Genomic DNA, 20,905 nt, shown 5'->3' with positions numbered 1-20,905 from the left:
CATCATATGCATCTGTGTGTTGGGGGGGGGGGTCCACATGCACAAGCAGCAAGTGCATCCTTTGTTTTTTGTTTTGTTGTTGTTGTTGTTGTTGAATTGCCGGAGCATCCTCACCTGACGTGAATGCAGCGTGTGTGTGTGGGTTGCATACAAATGTGTGCGTGCTCGCGTGTGTGATGGATAGAAGACTTTATGAGAGAGGAATAGGCTAATGAGCGGGTCTCCAGAGGCAGTAAAGAATCCTGCAGCTATTACTGCCACACTTCATAATAGCCTCTATGCTCGGCCTCTTTTATATGGAGGGGGGTCCGGGTCGGGGGGGGGGGGGGCCGCAGTGTTACCCACCCTGACAATGCACGGCGCTGTGCGTTTTGACCCACTTGAAAAACACACACGCAGGACAAAGCATGTTCCGTGGGTCTCTCGTGCACCTGCAGGAAATGTGCAAGCTCTTGTGTACATTTACAATCGATCAGTCGCTCTGAGAATTCTGTCGGACTCCTCGCACGCGCACACGCACGCAGCAGTCAATCTGGATAGGTCACAGAGGATGGAGGTGAGACACCGCCCACCTCAGAGTGTCTGCCTCTGCACAGCAAGACCATAAATCAAGTCAGGCTACACATGTCCCCGTAGACACACGCGCGCGCACACGCACACACAAACCCCCCCCCCCCCCTCCCCCTTTGTGTCGGTGCGAGCACAACAGCGACAGATAGGGAGGGATTACGAGATTGCCTCCTTCAAGGCGCGTCTGTTCATCTGGGAGTTTTTTGTGTGCGTTCATCGGAGAGAAGCCGATTGTCGGTTGCAGATGCAATATTTGCGAGTGGGGCGAGGTCGACTTGAGCTACCGGCTTCGTGTTCATTTCGACCGATTTCACTGAATTGGTCTGAAAATTTTGACGAACGCATTCGCTGCCATCGACGGCTTTCCAAGTCAAATATCCGTGTTGACTGGGAAGGCTGAATTACAAATGGTGCCAGTGACCAAAAGTGACGGACAGAACAATTACATGTTGTTCCACTAGATGGCAGAAGGTAGACATCATCTGTGCGTCCACCTGTTGCCATTCATAAAACAGACGAATCGCTGCGTTCAACGAAACAGGCCCAGATTTAAAGTCAGTTTGGGATTAAATTGAGACCAGATCATCATTCTCTATTTTTTTTGGGTGCCACCTATTCTCCGTTATTTACTGACAAACTGACTCATTCGCTCTTTTTGTGCACCATCTTGTGGTGTCTTGGTGCGGTAGGAAGCCGCAACTCTAAATGGGGCATATTATGAAAAACGGACATTTTAAAGGCTTACATTATCGAGTCTAAAATAAAACGACCGAGGAAATCTTTCCCTATCTGCTTATTTGTGAATGCGTGTCTATGAGCGACTCACTCTGCACTTCCACCGCACTCTTAGTTAATGGTGAGGCTAATTGGCATCGTAACCAGTTTCTCCGTCCATGACTTGAGCAGCTAGGCCGGGTGAAGCTCCAGAGCCACTTTCACGGGACGTCTGATAAGCAGCATATTTGCAATTTGTTGCAATTGTTCTAATGTACATTGCCTGGGTTCCCCTTTCTTTAACTGTAAGCAGCGGCTGATTGAAAAGTAACTCCCCATTTTGAAGTACTTTAAGCAGTGTATTTCTGAACTATCAAAGGAACATGGGAAGAAACTGGATGGGATGGAGTTGGATTGAAAATGAGATTTTGGGTCACCGGTTTCTCCAGCCGATTTCACAAGGAACTCTTGCGGGATGGAAGACGGAACTTCTCGTATTCGCCCCTCAGGGTCTTCCAAAGAATAGACTATAGACTCCTTTAAGCATGGAACATACACAAAAGAAATGGAGACAAATATTACAACATAGGAATAAATCCTAAGTATTTTCAAATAGGGAGTTACTTCTCAATCACCCCGTGTATTAGTTTTTCTCTTTTTAAATTCTTTGTAAAAGTGGAGGGAGACGAGCCAAATAAGAGCGCAGTGTTACTTTTGTGTTTTTATTGCACCTGACAAATGAACATGTTGAATCTTGACTCATTTTGAATGTATTTTAATAGCAAAAAGAAGTTAGCACGTTCCTGTAGTTTGACTTGTGCTTTTTTTACTGCGTGTAAATTCAAACCAGGATTATCACAGGATACATACAATATACTGCGCATATATAGATATAGATATAGATATAGAGAGAGAGATATATATACACAACTTATTCAAACATCCTCAGCGCCTGTTCTTACTCTGGCTGCCAAGAAATGAGAGACTATCAACAGAAGACAAGAATCTCCAAATAAGATGCAAAGTGCGCTTGCTTCAAGATGTTTGTTTATCAGTTCCCAGCCGAAGTTTACTGTGAAACGGACACAAAACAGAAGAGAACGAACGGAACATTGTAAAGTTAAACAGCACCATGCTAACCAAACCGTGCAATTTTGTCTCCTGAAAGTCTGATAGCTTAATGCTAACATATGTTGCAAAATGCCATATGCGGGCTAACAGAAATCAGCATAGATGTTCACAAGCACGTCGCAGCAGTGCATACGGCAATACTCACAGGCATTGATTCTCTCCGCTCTGTCTGCTTGCATTGACAGTAAACTTTCAAAGCAAAAGTGTGTGAGCACCGACACAGCGAGATGAGCGCTGACACCATGACGTCTCCGATGTCCTGCCGGCCCGTGTGAGCAATCGGCGGCGTGCGCGCGTGCATGTGGAGAGCGGAGGAGGAGGAGGAGGAGGAGGAGGGCGGGGCGCCGTCTTCCCTCCTCCCTCCATCCCTCCATCCCTCGTCCCCCCCCCGGGGAGCATCGGCGGAGCAGGTGCTCGCTTCCCCGCCCAAGTCTCTCTCTCTCTCTCTCTCTCTCTCTCGTCCTTGCCACATGCACGCCGCAGCCGTGTTTTGTCACAGTCAACAGCGAGATGGGCTAAAGCCGGGGACTGCTTTTGTTTCTCTCTTTTCTTCGAGGCGGTAAGTTGTTGGTTTCGTGTATTTATTTGTCCGTTTTCTTCCGAGCCCAATCTGAGGGTTCTCAGCGATGCCAATGCACAGCTTTGACTTGTCTGCTGGATATTGATCAGGGCTGCACTTTTCTATTGGAACAAAATCGATTGCTGCTCGCTTAAAGGGCATTTGGCTTTCTTTTTAGGCAGCAAGTTGTCTTTTTTTTATCGAAATGCTGCTTTTCCTATCTGAGGCCTCTTAATGATGCCTACACAGGGTTTCAAAAGGGAACAAAAGTAACCCAATTAGGAATAGGTACGACTTACTCCAAGTTTTCTTTGGACAGAAATTTAGATTTCATTTTATTCATACGTAACAAAAGTTCTATGTGGAGAAAAGTTTTGAAATTCTCTTAAGCAAAAAAAAAAAATAGAGGAGCCAAAGCACAAGCATATTTCCCCTCCATTTTCAATATTTCATTGTGGTTCGATTTGAGTTTTTGCAGGGAATGTAACAGCTTTTGTGTTTCCTGTGTTGACTCAAGTTCTTTTTCAGCGTTCTTTTCACTTTTCTCTTGCAACAATTTCACCCTAATGCGTATTGCTTCTGGTCGCTATTGTTGCGTTTTTGTTCCGTTGCAGTGGAAATGAAATCAGCCAAGCGCGACGTGTGTGATTTAACGAGTTGGAGAATATTCCGTAAAGACCGAATCCATTTCACGCAAGTGCGGGCACAGCAACAGGAAGTCGCTTGGAATCTGTCGACTGCGTGTGCCCGTCATAAATCTCGGAAAGAAAAAGCATACAAAAGAAGTCCGTCATATTTGGCCGTGTCTCCGAGCACGTCCGAGTGCGTTTCGAGCCCTAACTCGAGCCGCGCCGCTTTTATTGCGAAGTCACAACGCAGCGTGTGTCGGCTCGTCAGGCAGCTTCCGCTCGACGCCATCTTTCCCGTCCGACCTGTTGCTGAGCAAGCAAACGCTCCCGTTTTGGGCAAACCAAAGTTAACGGACGTGAAAAGGGCGACAGGGCCGGTGGTGTTACGCTTAGGTTAGTTACTGTCTTAGGGTTAGAAGTGAGGATTCTTTTAAGAAAAGGTTTTGGTTTTTTTTTTAATACATTCACATTCTTCTTTGCATTTTCACAAATTGTTCAACAATTTTCCCTTTTTAACCATTTCTTACTGATTTTCTTTTTTTTTTCTTCAAATTTCTAACGTCACTAATTGTTGGAAAAGTTTTCACTATTTTCGTCAAATTTCACTATTAACCGTTTCAATTTTCAATTTCATTTGTATTTTTTTTTTCGTCAATTTAGAAGCATTTTTGTGACTATGTTTTTTTTTTAAAAATGTTAATTTTCCCTTGTAATTGTAAAAATGCTTTCAATTTGAAGAGCGCTTTTGCTTGAAATTGAACCCGGTTTGTCCAATTCCCAAGTTTCGATGATGTCGGCGGTTTTGAGGCAGGAAGAGCAACGCAACTCAACTCGACTCGACTCGACTCGACTCGTTCGGCGTCCTTAACGCCTCAGTTTGTGTCCCTTTTTACCGCGTAAGTGCACAACCCCATCACGCGAGGGGTTAGGGTTCGGGTTAGTTACTGTGCACCGCATTTCCCCACCCTGGTGTCTGCGACGCAGGGTGTCATCCCGCCCGCAGCGGAGACCTTTAACAGCGACCGTATTGTCGGCATGACATAGACAGACGCCACCGGGTGCGTCAGCAGCAGCCGAGCGGATCACTTGGCTGCTGTGCGTGTTTGTGTGTGTGCACAGCCTTCAGGTGGAGTTGTGTGGCCCCCACGCACCATCTGACCTGCCACGGACCAGCTGCTCTGCAGGGGTTACCCAGTCCCCCTCCAATCTCCTTAATGATCCTCGTCTCATGTTGATATACTCACGCACGCACGCACGCACGCACGCACCCCTCCTCCTCGCTTTTGGCTGTCGTAGTAGTGCGTGTTTGTTAGGCATTCATGCGTTGAGTGGCGGTTTTTTTTAATTGACATAGCAGGAAAACACGTTTGGTGGCAACTTGTTGCTAGGCAGAATTTGTAGGACGAGACTCACCGCAGGTGGACAGGTGTTCATTTCCAGTGTGTTTGCTTTTGTGGTCTTCGTTTCTGGCATCCTCTCCTGAGAGCTGTTTCCAATATATATATATATAAAGATGACTCATACCCAGTGTCAATTAAAAGCGAGCATGACTATCTTTATAAAGGCTTTATTTGATTTGATTGGATCTCTTTCGGGTTTCAAACAAAGTGACCTGTTGTTTATGTACTGATGGGATCCAACTCAGCTTGCTTGGGGAATTCTGACCTAAGCTATTGTGATAAGTGACAAATAATAGCAGCACGTCTCGCAGTTCCGGGTTTGAATCTCTGCTTCGGCCGTCCTGTGCGGAATTTCCCCAAGCTTCATTCGAGACTTTAAATGTGCGAATGTCACAATGTGTTGTGCTGCATTTCAGCTGTTTTGAAATGCTTTGAAAACATGCAAAGCACATTGAGTTACCTTGTGTATGAAATGCGCTACGTAAATACATTTGCTTTGCATTTTAGTTCGTTTGACTGTTTTTTTGTTTTTTTTTACGTTAGTGTAAAACCTCAGAATTGTGAGGCCGCTGTGCTAACCACTAGTTCAAAGTTCACAAAACAGCCCAAAAAGGCCTCCAATATCCTCACCCACCATCTCCTCTACCGGTTTGCGTTGCGCTTGACGAAGGACACACCCCGGTTGACTCCGCGCGCCCCCCCCCCCCACCCCCGCCCAACACCTGCCTGCGTGCATCTGCTATTTTGCGTGTCTTGGGGCGCCCTCGTGTTTGTTCAGATGGTCGAGGTCAAGCCGCCGCGCTGTCGGCACCTGGCGTGCGGGGCGGCCCGGGGGCCGTAGGACGACGAAGACGAAGAGGAGCAGGAGGAGGGGGGGGGGGGGCACTGAGACTGTCCAACCTGCCTGTAAACAGACACATTGAAATGATGGGGCCGATTGGCGAAAAGCCACAAGATTCCTCTCGTAATAATAGCGTGGATTCCATTTTGGCAGGCATGCAGATCAGGTAGCGCAGACTTGCATGAAATGGTTCTTTTTGCTCTTAACAGTTTTGTTAAATGTGCGAATAAATGTATGAATTAGGGCTTGGACTCTAAAACCCCAGTGGCAAGTTTGATTCCCAATCAGAATCGAATCATTACTCCTTGTGCTAATCCAGTCAATGAAAAATCCAATTTGATGATTTGAAAACTATCCATTGAACTGGAAAGCGAGTACTCTGGCATGTTTTAGCTTCCGTGTCTCCCTCTGGTAAACGTTCTCGTTGTAGTTTGAACCGGGCGGGATCCCTTGCTCGCCGCAAAGCTGCCGCCTTTCTACTTAGCCGGCTCTCGTCATCTTTCACTCTGTGTTGGATAAACTTCCTCCCGTTCATTGTGCCACGGTCGCTGTCCACCTGGGTTGCGGCGCTGCCATGAATATCTGCGCGACTCGCCGGGGCTAGGCTACCGGACGCCTTCTTCCGCAGAGTTCTCGTTTTTTTCCCTTTTTTTTCTTTTAAACAAACTTTACGCGGAGATCTCTGTGGCGCTACAACGCGTACGTGCGTGGAAACTATGCGCAGTAAGTCCAAATGACGAAATGTGAAACATTTTGCATTTTTAAGTAAATGTGGCGTGGCAGCAGTTGCAGCACTGCTTGAGAATAAAGTTAGTAGTATATTTGTTCTTTGATTCGTTGTGATCTGAATCGAAAAATTCAGATTCGCCGTTCGTTTCCTTTTTCGAATACCAATTCGAGTCACCGCCGATTCGTGCACAGTCCAAGGACTTCAAGTCCCTGCACTGCAGTACCTTGACTTACAAGTGCCACAACGTATGAGTTTTGGGAGCCATTTTGCTTCGTGTTAGGAGGACAAATTCAGATATGCCGCCTATCGAGGGAAGTGACAAAATGGCGCACTTCAGGTACTTGTCATGCCCTTTCATGGGGGCGAGGAGAGCCACAGTCACCGATGAACTTTGCAAAGATTTATTGAAACCAGATAAACAATTAAACACAAAATGAAAACACTCGCAAGGAGCTGCTGTGGGCCACAACTCACGCCCAGACACTCACACGCAGACTAACCGGCCAATCTGACTCCACTGTCACTGACTCGGCCACGCCCCCACCAAAGCATGTACGTATAGTAATGACACTTCACAAAGCCCCTTTATTTCTTTACATTTCCTTTTAGAATTTATCATGATTTGTATTTGTCTTTTATTTTGGATTTTATTATGATGATTGTGCTGGGCAACAAGTCCATTTCTGTTCCATGGCGCTTGTCCTCATTTGTGTCACAGCCAATCCCGGCTGACTCTGAGCAAGAGGCGGGGTACATCCTGGACGGGTCGCCGGCCAATCACAGGGCATGGCATCCGTGGACCATTTAGGGTCTTGAATAAGTGTCACGTTACGACGGTATCATTTTTACTCTGGAGCCAGAAGCAAGCGGCGGCTGAGAGGGTTGTGGTGAAAGACTGCAGGGCACAGCTCATGACAATCAGCCCAAAATGGCTTTTGGGAATGTGAGAGAAAGAATCACCGCCCGAGGACAGTTCAGTTATGTTTAACTTTTTAGTACAATACATTTGCATCTAATGTTGAAGAAAATGATGATTCTTTTTTTTAAACTTTCGTTTTGGTGCCACTTTTTATTTAATACATTTGAATCAAGTCAAGTATTTTTTCCCCCCTAAATGGAAAGTTCATTAATGCTCAAGCGGTGCCTAATGTTACAGTGGCTTACAAGATTACGAAACATAGCCTATTTTTGAGGTGGTTGAAAAAGGAATAAATGAATTGAGAAGCGCTGACCTGACTTCTAAGTGGTTGATGATGAGCATGGATGAACCAATTCTGACTGTCCAATCCGATGTCATGGTGATACCGCTTACAGCCACTAGAGGGGGCATTTCGAAATAGTCGGTCGGAGTTGTGAGAACGCAAACTCGCAAGCGGCAAACTCGAGCCACTGATGCTTATTGTTGCGTACCGAACGCAACCGCTGCGTCCGCGCCTCCGCGACTCACCGCTTCCGAGTCCTAATTGTCTGCGCCTGTGCTGGAGGTGTTGCCTCTTACACTCCGTGCTTTTTCTGCTCCATTTATCCCAGCAGCACAAATGCGTGCTGGCTGTTTGGTCCCCCGGGGTCGCATGCATATATTTCACAGAGAGCAGCGTGTGCAAAGTCAACGTGTGTGAGTGCGTTGCAAAGGAAGATCGCCTTTCCTCGTGGATGTCTCGCTGCATGTTTTTTTTGGGGTGGCTTTTCCTTCTGACATTTATGTGCACTCGCGGGCCTGTTTGCGTGCGTGCGTGCTGAGGAAGTGTTAAGTGTTGCTGTGCGAGCGAAGCTAGTAAAGCCATTTAGCATCCCCGAGAGGAGTCCTGAGCGCTGAGCTGACGCCACTCTGATTGCTATTACAGACGACTTTAAGAGGCCATAAAACGTTTGGCTACTTTTCCTCTCATTCGCACTCAGTGCGTGCGTGCGTGCGTGTGTCGAATCCGTGCATGTCCGCCGGCTATTGTAACTGCTATTAGCGTCAGCTGCCAGAGGAGCAAATAACAAAGTGGAGAGCATGTGTACAAGCTAACTAGAATAGACTCGAGAAAGATTGTCGAGCTCAGCATTTGTGTCAGCGGACGCGTGCCCGCACGAAAAAAAAGCATTTTTTGTAGCGCACGCTAAGGCGATGACAGTCGAGTCGACGTCGACTCAACGACGACGTCGCTTACGGTTCTTGAGTTATCGACTCGCTATCGCCGCAGCCGTTTGCCTTCACTTTCCAAGTGCGGTGGCGCATTGACTGTTTTTATGACAGGAGCCATTCGGCGGAAATTTCTTCTTTGACGCGCACGCAATAATCGGACATACGAGCGCTGCGTGGTGCCAGTGAACTCAGCTCAACTCGCATGACAACAAGCGGCGGATTTCATCAAAAAGTGGCGTCAAGCTGTTTTTGGGTTTAAACTGAACAAAAGAAAGGGAATTACACGTGTATTCAAAACAACCGCACGACTTTGCCTTCCGCTAGCTTGTGCAAAACGCCATAGACGGGCTCACAAATCGCTTCGGGTGTCACAGTGTCGCAGATTCCGCCCAGTGTCCATTGAATTGAAGCAAACGTGGCAAAAAGTGTTTCAGTTGCAATTGAAAGAGCTCTCGGCCTCACGTTTTCACGCTAATAAACAAGCAGAGTGGATTGAAAGCACTCACCGATGTGTGCTGATGCCTCTTGAGTTGCAACCTGTCTTCCGTCCTAATGACCCATCCCTACACACACACACACACACACACACACACACTGGCTTCTTTTAACGAGCTGACGTAGTAGGTTATGCACCCCCACTGTCCTCATAGAGGGGGAGTCAGGTGACTGCGTGCGTGCGTGCGTGCGTGCGTGTTTGGAAGGAGGAGGGAGGGAGGACAGCAGGCTCGAACATGTCCTACTGTATGACATCACGCTGAGCTTTGCTATTGTTCACTTCGCTACTGTACTGCATATGTGTGTGTGTGTGCGCGCGCGCGTGCGCGTGAATGGAGGAGAAAAAGCGGTTACAATTACGGCTCACACGGAAGGCATTTTATTAGCTTGTGTTGTGGATTTATTTTTCGGCACTATCTATCTTTCATAGAGGCGTCCATCCATATCTTCATCCTTCATCCCTGCATGCATCTCTCCATCCACACATCCATGGTCACCGGCCAATCGCAGGGCACACGCAGACGATCTACCATTCGCACGCACATCCCTACGATGGAGTCTTCGATGCACCTGACATGCATGTTTTCGGTATGTGGGAGGAAACCGCAGTACACTGGTAGAAATTCCCCGCGAGCGCGGGGACGACATGCAAACTCGAACCCAGAACCTCAGAAGCTTCAACCGCTAGGCCGCCGTGCTCCCTCCATTCAAAGTACATTTTCAAAACCAAAACATTCATGTAGAGACTTTGACTTTTTCTATTGTTGTTTTTGTCCTCCCCAAACTTCCTGCTGGCTGTGGCAGCAAAGGTTAGAGGTGAGGGGTGAAAGGTCACTGTCAGGAGCCAACACACAACACCCAAAGCACCCCCCCCCCCCCTCCCCCAACTACCACCCTTTAACCCCCCCCCTCTCCTCGCATCCCTGTCCCGAAACACACGGGACTGACTGGAAGAGAAACAGAGTGATGGACGGACGGCAGCTTAACACACACGCACACACGCACACACGCACACACACACACACACACACACACACACACTAAAGCCCAAAGCAAAAAAGGATGATGAGAGCTCACTTTAAGGGAGAAAACTGGAAGGCCTAACGAGTGACAGAGACGACAAGGAGGAAGAAGAAGGGGAGGAGGAGGAGGGTGATATATAGTGTGGGAGGGAAAGGAGGAGGGGGGGTGCTAGTGGATGGAGAGGAGGAGGAGAAGGAAGAGTGGATAGAAAGGAGGTCACGTGACCACACGACAGCTGCAAGGCTGAGAGCGAGAGCGAGAGAGAGAGAGAGAGAGCGTCACAGAGGAGCGCATAGACGACAAACAGGCGGAAGAGCGAGCAGGAGGGTGAGTATTGGCGTGTTTGAATTACGCACACATGCGCGTGTTACTACGAAATGTGCATGCGTGTGCGTGCGTGGTTGGAGCGTCGAGGGAATATGGGCGGCAAGATCGTGGCGGGCAGAAAGAAAAGAAAAAGCAAGCGGCGTGTTGTCGTGGGCTTTTGTGAAACGAGCTCCCGGCGTGCCGAGTTAGATGAGAGCGAAGGGGGAGGAGTGGGCGCGAAGGAGGGATGGCGAGAAAGAGAGAAAGAGAAAGAGAGCGGCTCGTGACGAGATCCCATCGTCCCCGGCCTCCCCGTCCGTCCAAAAAATAAAGTCCAAATACTGAAGTAGGTTTGTCGGGCATCCGCATCCAGCTCCCGCGCACGCGCGACCTGATGATGTTCACTTGCAGGTTGACAGCGCATTTCGTGTTGCGCGTGAACTTTCGTACGCACACGCCGTACTTCAGTCGGAAAAAAAGGGAGTCCTAACGTAGAGCTTAGACATTTGCTCATCCAAAAATCCCAGCGTGTTTTTGCCTTGAAAATTTGAAGAGGCATTTGAACGTAAATGTATTCGTACGAAAAAGGTGACCTTCCAAAACGTCTTCATTTAATACGAATGACTCTACCGTTCGTCCAAAATGATGAAGAGACGTCGAGCCCAAAAGTCCTTTTCTTGCGTGCTGGTCGCTTTGAAGAATAGGGCCATTTGTCACGACTCCATCCGTACAAAAAAGACACGTTAACAAAATACACTTTACTACTAATTTCACGTCAAATCCTACTACAAACCTTTTTTAGCTTTTCAAATGTAAGCTTTTTATAAGGGGACAGTTTAGCTTAGGCTCTCACATTTGACATAATGTATATGCTGAGCGATAGATAGATAGATAGATAGAATGAACACCAAAATGTTCAACCAATGCATAAAATGTCATCAAACGAAGGTCTGCTAGCTTATTGCTAACATATACTGCGAAATTCCACAGACGGGAAAACAGGAAGGAGGTTAGTCGTTACGGTGACGATTCATCTTCAAAGAGTTCTCCTTGAACACACACGGAGAAGCAACACATTCACATACAACAATCCTAACAGGGATTTATTTTGTCCGCTCAGTGGGAATAATGACAATTACTTGAGCTTAGTTGGGGACCTTCTCTGCGTCTTCCTGTGCTGTTCTTCTCTCAACTCTAAATTCGGAATTGTCTGCACACTGTCAAAATCCATATCGGGCACCAAAGAGAAGCCCCAAATCTGCTCGCTACTTTCCCAATGTCTCTTCCGAACGCGGCAGCCCCATCTGCTGGCCCGGCATGCACATTACAGCCATTTTCCAATTTGAGAAAGAAAAGCAGGCTTGTTCGGCCTCGCTTAGCATGACCAAGAAAACATCGCATCGCACGGTGTCCGAGTGTTTACCGCCGTTTGTTCCTTGCGCGTGTGTGGCGGTAATGAGGTCATGGCTGTAGCGAGCGGGGCGGGGGGTAGGGCGCTAGTTGTGGTGTTGGGGCTGCTGGCTAATTCCAGCTGTAATGAACATTATTGGGTCAGTTAGAGTGTTAAGGGAGGGCTTCGCGGGGGGATTGGGACGAAGGTCGCTCCAGCCTATGTTTGCTCCGAGTGTGCCCGCAAATCAATAGATCCGAGATGCAAGATCAGCCTAATTGGCCCCGGGGAAATTTGGGTTTGGGCGTCGCATGAAAAGATACACGCAATTACGTTGCATTAACGGACACAAAAGCATCTCCGCGCACACGCGCCTCCTCGTGTTCGCCAGCTTTTCTGCGGGAAGCACCCAAATAGACTTCTTATTGCTATTCAGGGGTCTCGTATGCAATCAGAGACTTGGAGTGGTTACCTCAACGATTGATGTGGGCAAGCAAAAATGGCATTTGTAGCATATGAAATGCTACCTTGACATAAATCCAGTGGTTTTTTTCCCCTTTGAAATTGCTTAAAATGCCATTCATCTGTTTGCCCCCCCCCCCAAAAAAAACCCCCAAAAAAACAATCAAAAAGTCAATCCATCTTTTTTACCGCTTTATCCTCACCGGGGTCGCGGGCGCGTTGGAGCCTATCGGAGCTTTCTTGGGGCGAGAGGCGGGGCGCACCCTGAATCGGTCGCCAGCCAATCGCAGGGCACATAGGAACGAACGAACAACCGTTCGCGCTCACATTCACACCGACGGGAAAATTTAGTCTTCGATGAACGTACCGCGCGTGTCGCCCAATCAAAACATCATTAACATAATCAAAGAGAATGTAAAGAAAGAAGCTGGTTTTATAAAGTGAAGTTACATTCCAGACCAGACCCACCCACGGCCGAGGTGAAAATCCGCCATTCGCGAAACCAGACGAACGTTCGTTTGGATACTTTTGGATGGCCTAACCCTAACCCACCTGCTTTAAAGACATTTCAACCCTCGTGAAAAACACTTTGAGCATTGAGTTTTCCAAATAAGAGCCAAAGTGGGCTGGCCTCAAGCTGTTTACTGGAAAGCTGACAAATACAACAATTCAACATAGTTTCATATTTAAACAACAAAATCTTCAAAGAAATGTATATTTCACGTTAACGAAAGTCAGCCAGCTTAACGCTAACATCGGATTCTGGTTTACCGACTCTCCTCGAAGACAATGGAGAGTTTCACACCAGAGACTAAAAAAATAAAAGAGTTTATTTGAATAACCAAATAGTACGGAACAGTAAATATACAGAAAGCAAACACGGATCGAGGTTGCAGTCTTGCAGAACAATAGCAAAGTGGACGGCAAAATAGCTTCAATAATTGTACGACTAACATTACTAGCCTGGAGAAGTGAAGTCCAATTCCCGTGAAACGGCGCTCTCCTTTCCGATGTTTGAAAGGCAGCGGCTTTTCCTCTTGCCTTGACCCGGTGACCTTTTGCACAGAGGTCAAGGAAAGGCGCTTTTTCCGAAGAGGCGTAGACGGGCCGAGGGACGTTCGCGCGGCTATTCTAAACCTTCGCACGGCTGCTGCTTAACGCACGCGGCGCAGCGACACGTCCGGACAGAGCGTACGGCAACACTCGCCGTTGTCTCGGCTCACGATGTGGCAAAGCAGAACCTTCTTAGCACGATTCGGATCGTTTCTTCCCATTGCCAAACGTCCTTTCCGCTTCTTTCTTCAGCAGTCAGACACTTTGTAACAATCGGCCTTCATTTGCGATTGTCGCCCGTGTGCGTCAGTCGGGCTCGGTCAGTGGGCGGCGCTGCGTCGAACGGAGCGCTGACCCTAATAGCGAATCACGCACATGAGCGCACACGCGTCCCTTTCCTCCAGCGCGTGGGCCGACGGCGTCTTTAAGACACTCGGGATCGTCCGCTTTTACGTGCGAAGGCCTTCCGCCTTTCAAACGGATTTTCACATGCGGCTGACAAGCATTTATTCTTTGAAGAAGGGAGGTACGCTCATCATCGTATTCAGTTTGATGTCAGAGGAAACAAAAGTTTCGTGTTGGAAGTCCAAATAGATATCAGCAACATCAAATGGAGCGTCATCGGTTTTGGCCCAGTGTTGCACTGCTTTTTTCGTCTCTTCATATCTGCAAAGCTGGAGGTCGTTTTGATACAACAGAACAGTGCTGTTTGTCTTTCTTTCAAACACCCAACGGAACGTGTTTTGGAAGGGGTGGCTATCATAGAAGAATACATGCAGAACATTCATTCAGTTACTGCGAATTCGAGTGCATTACAAATCCTGCAAAATGTTGAACTCGATTCAATATGGGGCCGAGGGGACTTTGTGGGACTTTGTGGGACTTTTGGTTCAACGTTCTTCTCAATTCTCCAATGGCGCCAAATGGTTAACGCTTCTCCTCGCGCAGGCGTGAGCCATGACTCCAACAAGTCGGCGTCATTAGGAATGGTCTCCACGGCGACTCGCACCGCGGCCACCGTCAGTCCCCTCAGCCCTCTGACCAATGGGAGCGCGCTCGCCCCGTCTGCTAACTCCGGATTCGCCGCCGCCCTGCGCAAACTGGCCAAACAGGCTGAGGATCCCCGAGGTGAGTGGCGCCAGACGAGCCGTGTTTGACCTGTTCGGCTCTTTCAGATGCCTCTTTTTTACGAATGTCTTTTTGAAACATGTTTGTGTACCTGAGGGGAATTTCACTTATTCTTATGACATCCACAGGTGCCTTGACTTACAAGTTAAGTTAATGAAGTCATTCAAATCACTCATTGCACCATTGCAAATCATTGAAATCAATGGAAATGCCGTTCATCTATTTCAGGCCCCCAAAATTTCCAACGCCGTCGGAACATACGGTCGTAAGCGACGAGAACCGACGGCGGCCGGATGTCGCGAAGTTGGCCGCCGCCGTGCCGCGGTGCGCCGTTTGAAGCTCATCCTTCGGTCAAAAGCAAAAAGCAAAAGTGCGAATTGCGAATTCAACCGAGCGAGGGCTTGTCACTCGAATCATTCTGGAGCACTTGAAAGTCCAGGTACCGCTCTATTAGGAATTATTCCCAGCAGTTCTACATTAAAAAGAAAATGTCAGCTGTCCCTTTGAAAGGGGCTGTAACAGTAGCCCTCCGTCAGCGGAGCCATCCCGAGCGCTCTGTCGCTGGCTTTTTGGCTTTCCGTTCGTCTCCTAATAACAAGCGGCTTCAGCCCTCCGCCGCCTCGTTGCGGTCCTCCCTTTTGGGTTTTGCCGTGTGTACGAAGTTCAGCCGGCGTTGCAACACCTGCGTAGAGTGCGTGTCGCTTTTGTTGCCTTTGCTCACAATGCGACTTCTGACGTCTCAGAAGTCGCATTGTTTTTATGACAAATCCAAAAATAAAGAAATAATACATTTTCATCACTTTTCATTTCTTTTCAAATTTTGTTCAATGAAAAACGGATTTATTTCTCGAATATTTTCCATGTTTGAAATCACACTTTTCCAATACTATTTTCCCATTTTTCAGCACTGTCCATGAAAATCCAAATGTATTTTTTTTTACAATTTCTTTCAATTGAATTCATGTCCAATGAAAATTGTCTTTTTTTTTTTTTTTCTATTTCAATCTGAATTTCATCTTTCTTTTTCTTGCCAGTTCCCCCATTCCATTCCAATCTCAATCAAAAGCTTTGCCCTGGTGTTTGCCATTTTTCAATGAAAAGCGTGATTCTTTCAATGGTTTCCATCCCAAACCTGACAAAAAACGTAATTGTGGTTGCTTTTCCAACATTGTGCCAGCCACACATGGAAACACTGTGAATGTTTGGGTTTGGGTTTGGGTTTGGGTTTATCCATTTTCTTTCCATTTCTCATCACTGTCGAATAAGATTGTGCAATTTTTTCACTTTTCATGAAAATCCCCATTTTTTCCCCCCATTTGTTTTTCTCCATTTTGAAAACGGAGGCACGGTTTCTCTCGTGACTTGTCCGTCGCTCCCCCGCTCAGGTTCGGCCGTCAGCGGCGAGTCGTCGCCCGCGTCTTCGCCCGCCGCCGGCCGCGGCTCGCCGGTCGGCGCCCCCAAGCGGGCGTCGCTAGGGCCCCTTCCCGCCCAGTCCCGGGGCCACGCCGGCGTCCCCGGCGCCTCGCCCGCGGTCACCATTGCGCCCACCAAGACCAGCAACGGCCTGTGGAGGGCCGACGGACGACAGGTGAGAGAAATTTGGAACAATTCCGTGAATCCTTTGCGACGGCCCCAAAATTTCCGGGTCTATTGAATACAAATGCTGAAACGGATTCTAGTGGGTATTTTAGTGCGACTAGTAGAGTCCAGATGTCTAGTAGTGCACTAAACATACTAGTTGCCCCTTCTAGTGTTCCTAGTGCAGCACAGTATTGTTTTAGTAAGGTTGAATTGCCAAAGGTGGCACTAGTAGTGGACACAACATTACTAAGAAGACAGTCGTTCTACTAGTCACGTCACCTCGTCATTGGATTACTGCTCTGAATTTTCTTACTATTAAGGGCAGAGTGTACTAGTATTTGTTCTCTAAGATAGAGTTGAAGGTCCATATACTAGTACACTCTTTGTCGTCACTAGTAAGACAATTCAGGGCGCCGCTATAAGGACTGTGTTTTACGAGTCACCATTTTCCCACTTTTGGCCTACTAGTATGAGCTGACGCTTTATGAGGAGGCCTTTTTAGCCTTTCTTCATTATCCTTGATATCCAGCTTAAGGTCCATGTACTAGTAGGCTCTGTTTCTCTGTCAAGTGCGGAGTTTTGCCTGTAGTATGCCAAAGTTGTCCTACCGGTGTGCCGAAATGTCATGCAGTCGTGGGGAAAAAAAGGACACTAGTAGGACAGTTCTTCTACTAGTGTGCTTCATTGTCTTACTGGTGAGGACAAAGAGCGTACTGGTATGATGGATATCGAGTATCTCGGATAAACGGCTTTGCACGTGTGTGCGCGTGTGTGTATATTTGACCCTCCACCCCGCAAGGCGTAAAGACACGAAGAGGGACTGAAGACGTACACTTGCGGACTGGGTGAGGCAGCGGGGCCCCCCCCCTCCCCCCCTCGGGATCAGAGCTGCCTTTCTCCCCCTTTCACAAAGACCACTCTGTGGCCGGGGGGGGGTTGCATTCAGACGCAAAGACACGACGGGAGGGAGGCGGCACTGGAGGCGGACGGCGTGTGAAGAAGAGGAAGAGCGAGAAAGACGAGCAGCGCCGGGAAGGTCGCCGTCCGTCGGGGGGACGCGCACTCGGTCGGTCGGCCCTGTTCCGATGGAAATGAAAATGGTGACAAACCAAACCAAAAACCAGAACGAGCTCGCAGCTTCTGACCCCGAACACAAACGTACAACGATTGGAACAAAATATATATCAAATCTCCATCCACCCATCCATTTTCTGTACCGCTTTCTGCTCACGCGGGTCGCGGGCGTGCCGGAGCCTCACCCGGCCGGCTATCGTCGGGCGGGAGGCGGGGTACGCCCTGAACCGGTCGCCAGCCAATCGCAGGGCACATAGGAAACAAACAAGCATTCGCACTCACATTCACACCTACGGGCAATTTAGAGTCGTCAATTAACCGAGCGCGCGTGTTTTTGGGATGCGGGAGGAAAGCGGAGTGCCCGCAGAAAAGCCACGCAGGCGCGGGGAGAACGTGCAAACTCCGCACAGGCGGTCGGGCCCGGGGATTGAACCCCGGTCCTCAGGACTGTGAGGCAGGAAACTATGACCAAGAAAATCCAAACAACTGAAGACAAAAATGAGGAGATACAATAAGATTTGCCGGATAATGTAAACAGCAACGACAATGTGTGGCAATTGAAAAAATAGAAACATTTCAAAACAAAAGTAAAGTGCGCTGTAATTCAGCAATAAATAACATACATGGCAAAAATAAAGAAATCCATCACATTTTCATTTCATTTTCTGTAGAATAGATATGGCAAGAAAAGAAAAAACAACTAACTGTAACCCATTAATTGAGAAAAAAAATAATTAAAATAAATCCAATTAAATTGATACAGCTACAATAAACCCCAAAGAAAATGCATGGCATAAAAGAGTCAATGAAATTATAATTCATTCAATTAAATGAAAGTCTATTCAAAAAGCTAAGATAAGCAGCAAAGAATATATATTGCAAAAAAATACATTTAGGTCCAAAACGCAGCACAGAAAATACATAAATAAATAAATGACATTCAATTACATGAAGCAGACAGGAAAAGCGGAATCACAAATATATAGCAGCAAAAAAAGGATACAATCATTTAAAGTAAAGTATCCACTCATGTAGAAAATGATCCAATACAGTAGAAATCAATCAATAAAGTGCCGTGTAATTGAGAGAGGATAAGGAGCAAGAAAACACACGCCAATCAAAATAACTTGCAATCGATCAAGTGTCCCGGGATTGACATTTGGAAAGCCGGCCATCGGAAATCACATCAAATCGCGTCGGCACGTCAAAAATCGGATCGCCGCATCTGCGCTTGAAGAGAGGCTCCTCCCTCATTTGGATGCGCGTGCGCGCCAGCGCGGAAGATTTCACGTTGACCGTTGCTGTTGTTCTTATGAGATCTTCATCTTCATCTTCATCTTTTGAGACGTTCTTGGTGTTCATCGCGGGGCAGGGCGCGGGGGCGACGGCGCCCATATTTGGCGGTGGTTGTTAAGCGGCCAACCAGGAAGTAGCATGGATTCTTTCCCCCCTGATTGGTCTATTGCTGTGAAATCGCTCCGCCGTCCGACGAGCATTTTTCAAGCGCCGCCGTTGAATTTCCCCTGCCAGGTGCAGTGTGAAAAGACCTTCAAATGCCCAAGACCTGGTTCGTAGGAAAGTAGTAATTGGTGTCATGTGAAGGAGGAGCTAAGATTAGTTCCAGAGAGTCTCGGCCCCATGTTTATGTTTTTTGCTCTGCTGAGGACTTTCCGGTGATCCTGACCCATCTGGGAAGTAACAGCTAGTTTGTCATTCTCTGCCAATTCTGCCTAGCAACCCGACCAGGAACGAAAATCAGAGAGTACGAATTCTAATAATATATACATCATTATCATTATATATATTTTCCTCTCTTTTGTCCTATTTAATCATTAGATGCGGTCATCATCGGACTGATGCCGATCGGTTAGTACGTTCGTCCGGATAACACGTGGCCGCGGATTTGGAGCGCAGTGAGCAGTGGGCACCGGCCGATATTGGCATCGGCTCCTCCGCTTCGATCTCCGGCCACTGCGCCGCTTTTGCCTCGGGGTGCAAACGCGGAGCGTCACGAGGCTTTGGCCTCAACTTTCTGTTCAACCGTTCGCTCAGTCCCAGCGGCGGGACGAAAGAGCCTCTTGTGACTGGTGCTTCGGGCGTCTCCACTTGTTTTTCCGACATTTCGGGCGGGGTCCGTGCGTTTTGAAAAATGTTATCGAAGCGACGAAGTCGAACGAGCCATCCTGCTTTTCCCCGAGTCACGATCCGAACCCGCGACGTCTCCTTCCGCTCAGGTCGAGCCGAGCGTTCCGAGGTTCGGCGGCGGCAGGGAGCGGGCGTGCGCCGACGACGCCCGCCCGCCGCGGGACAGGAGGACCCCGCCCGTCGCCCCGCCTCACCCGCTGGCTCACCCCTTCGGACTCACCCCCGGCTCCGTCATGCAGGACCCCCGAATGCAGAGCCTCAGGCAAGACTAGTAATAGAATACGAGACGAGTAATAATAATAATAATAATAAGTATTATCATTATTGTTATTAGTATTATCTAATTATAATCATAATAATAATACCTATTTGTAACACTCATATAAAGTACTTAATTCATTGAATAATTACTCAAATTCAAACAAACTAAATGTAACTAGAAATCCATGAACTAACCTAATAACAATAGTCTACACACCCCTGGTGAAATGCCAGGTTTTTGTATATAACAAAATGAGAGCAGGATAAATCATTTCTAAACCTTTTCTACTATTAAAGTGACCTACAACGTAGAACTCAATTGAAGAAGACAAAACTAGAATGTGGTTGCATAAGTGTGCACACCCTCTTCTATGTGGAATGTGGTCAGCATTAACCAATCACATTAAAACACTTCTGCCACTTCTGGTAACCCCAAATGTTCCAGTAGGCTTCAATTAAATCATGAAATGGTAAATAATATCTCCATTATAATTGGTTTGAATGAGTCAATTGAAATATTTAAAAATAATAATGAAATGTAATTGTTTCATTCCATTTACAAATGATTTATGTAATGATAATAATATTCAATGTGAGTATTTTTCATTATTGTTAGATATAATCATATTATAATCAATTAGATTTCATTTCATTGTGTTTTGTCGTATTGGATTTTTTGTCAGTGTTGTCATTTGGGTCAACACTCAAGTCACCAAATGTTTCCTTGCCATATCATAATATTGATTAGAAACAACCCAAAAGAAATCAAATATAAAAAAAATAAGAATATGCTTTGTAGCATTTGGCCTAAATCGTGCTTGTGTCGGGCAGTTTACCTGGGCAGATGCACCCTGCGGTTCCCTCGGGCGCCATCCCTGAGGAGTACCTGAGAGCGCTGCGTCCCTTCGCCACCCGCGACGACCCGCGCCTGACCTCCGTGCCTCTCGGTCTGGATACCGCCGCCGCTCACGCGGCCGCCGCCGCCGCCGCCGCCGCTTACTACCACTCGGCCTTCCTGCACCACCCTCTGTCTTTGCCCAGGTACAACTATTTATGATTTATTATTCATCGGATTGTTTGTGGGGTGATAAAGTCACATTTCAATCGGAAGACGTTATTCCCAAAAAAAAACGATTTTATTGTGTGCCTTTAAGGGGTGTGGCCTAGAGAGTGACGTCAGGGTCGGTGGGTCAGTCTACGCCGTTGGCGGCGGCACGGCAGGCGACCGGTTAGAGCGTCTGCCTCACAGTTCTGAGGACCGGGGTTCAATCCCCGGCCCCGC

The 20,905-nt window shown here is 47.6% G+C and overlaps 1 protein-coding gene and 1 long non-coding RNA gene across 8 annotated transcripts in view; one reads left to right on the top strand and one right to left on the bottom strand.

Annotated features, from left to right (window-relative positions):
- The window catches only part of LOC133477619 (genetic suppressor element 1-like), a 48,457-nt gene that overhangs the window by 17,704 nt on the left and 9,848 nt on the right, over positions 1-20,905 (top strand). The window contains exons 3-6 of one of the 7 annotated variants that reach the window (XM_061772552.1): positions 14,383-14,562; positions 15,948-16,150; positions 19,452-19,624; positions 20,455-20,664. In XM_061772552.1, the coding sequence (XP_061628536.1) occupies positions 14,383-14,562; positions 15,948-16,150; positions 19,452-19,624; positions 20,455-20,664 (766 nt within the window). Of the gene's footprint in view, positions 1-2,850; positions 2,975-10,108; positions 10,551-14,382; positions 14,563-15,947; positions 16,151-19,451; positions 19,625-20,454; positions 20,665-20,905 lie in introns of those variants that run through there. The other 6 variants (XM_061772555.1, XM_061772554.1, XM_061772553.1 and 3 more) reach the window with 6 other exon arrangements.
- On the bottom strand, positions 2,044-2,799 carry LOC133477626 (uncharacterized). The gene is made up of 2 exons (XR_009788431.1): positions 2,561-2,799; positions 2,044-2,356 (listed from the first exon to the last, which is right to left on the bottom strand). It is a non-coding gene; the product is annotated as an uncharacterized LOC133477626 (long non-coding RNA).

Source organism: Phyllopteryx taeniolatus, chromosome 5 (genome assembly GCF_024500385.1).
Source record: "Phyllopteryx taeniolatus isolate TA_2022b chromosome 5, UOR_Ptae_1.2, whole genome shotgun sequence".
Lineage (NCBI taxonomy): Eukaryota > Metazoa > Chordata > Actinopteri > Syngnathiformes > Syngnathidae > Phyllopteryx > Phyllopteryx taeniolatus.
Note: the sequence above shows the minus strand (reverse complement) of the source record. Positions and strands in the feature narration are given on the sequence as shown.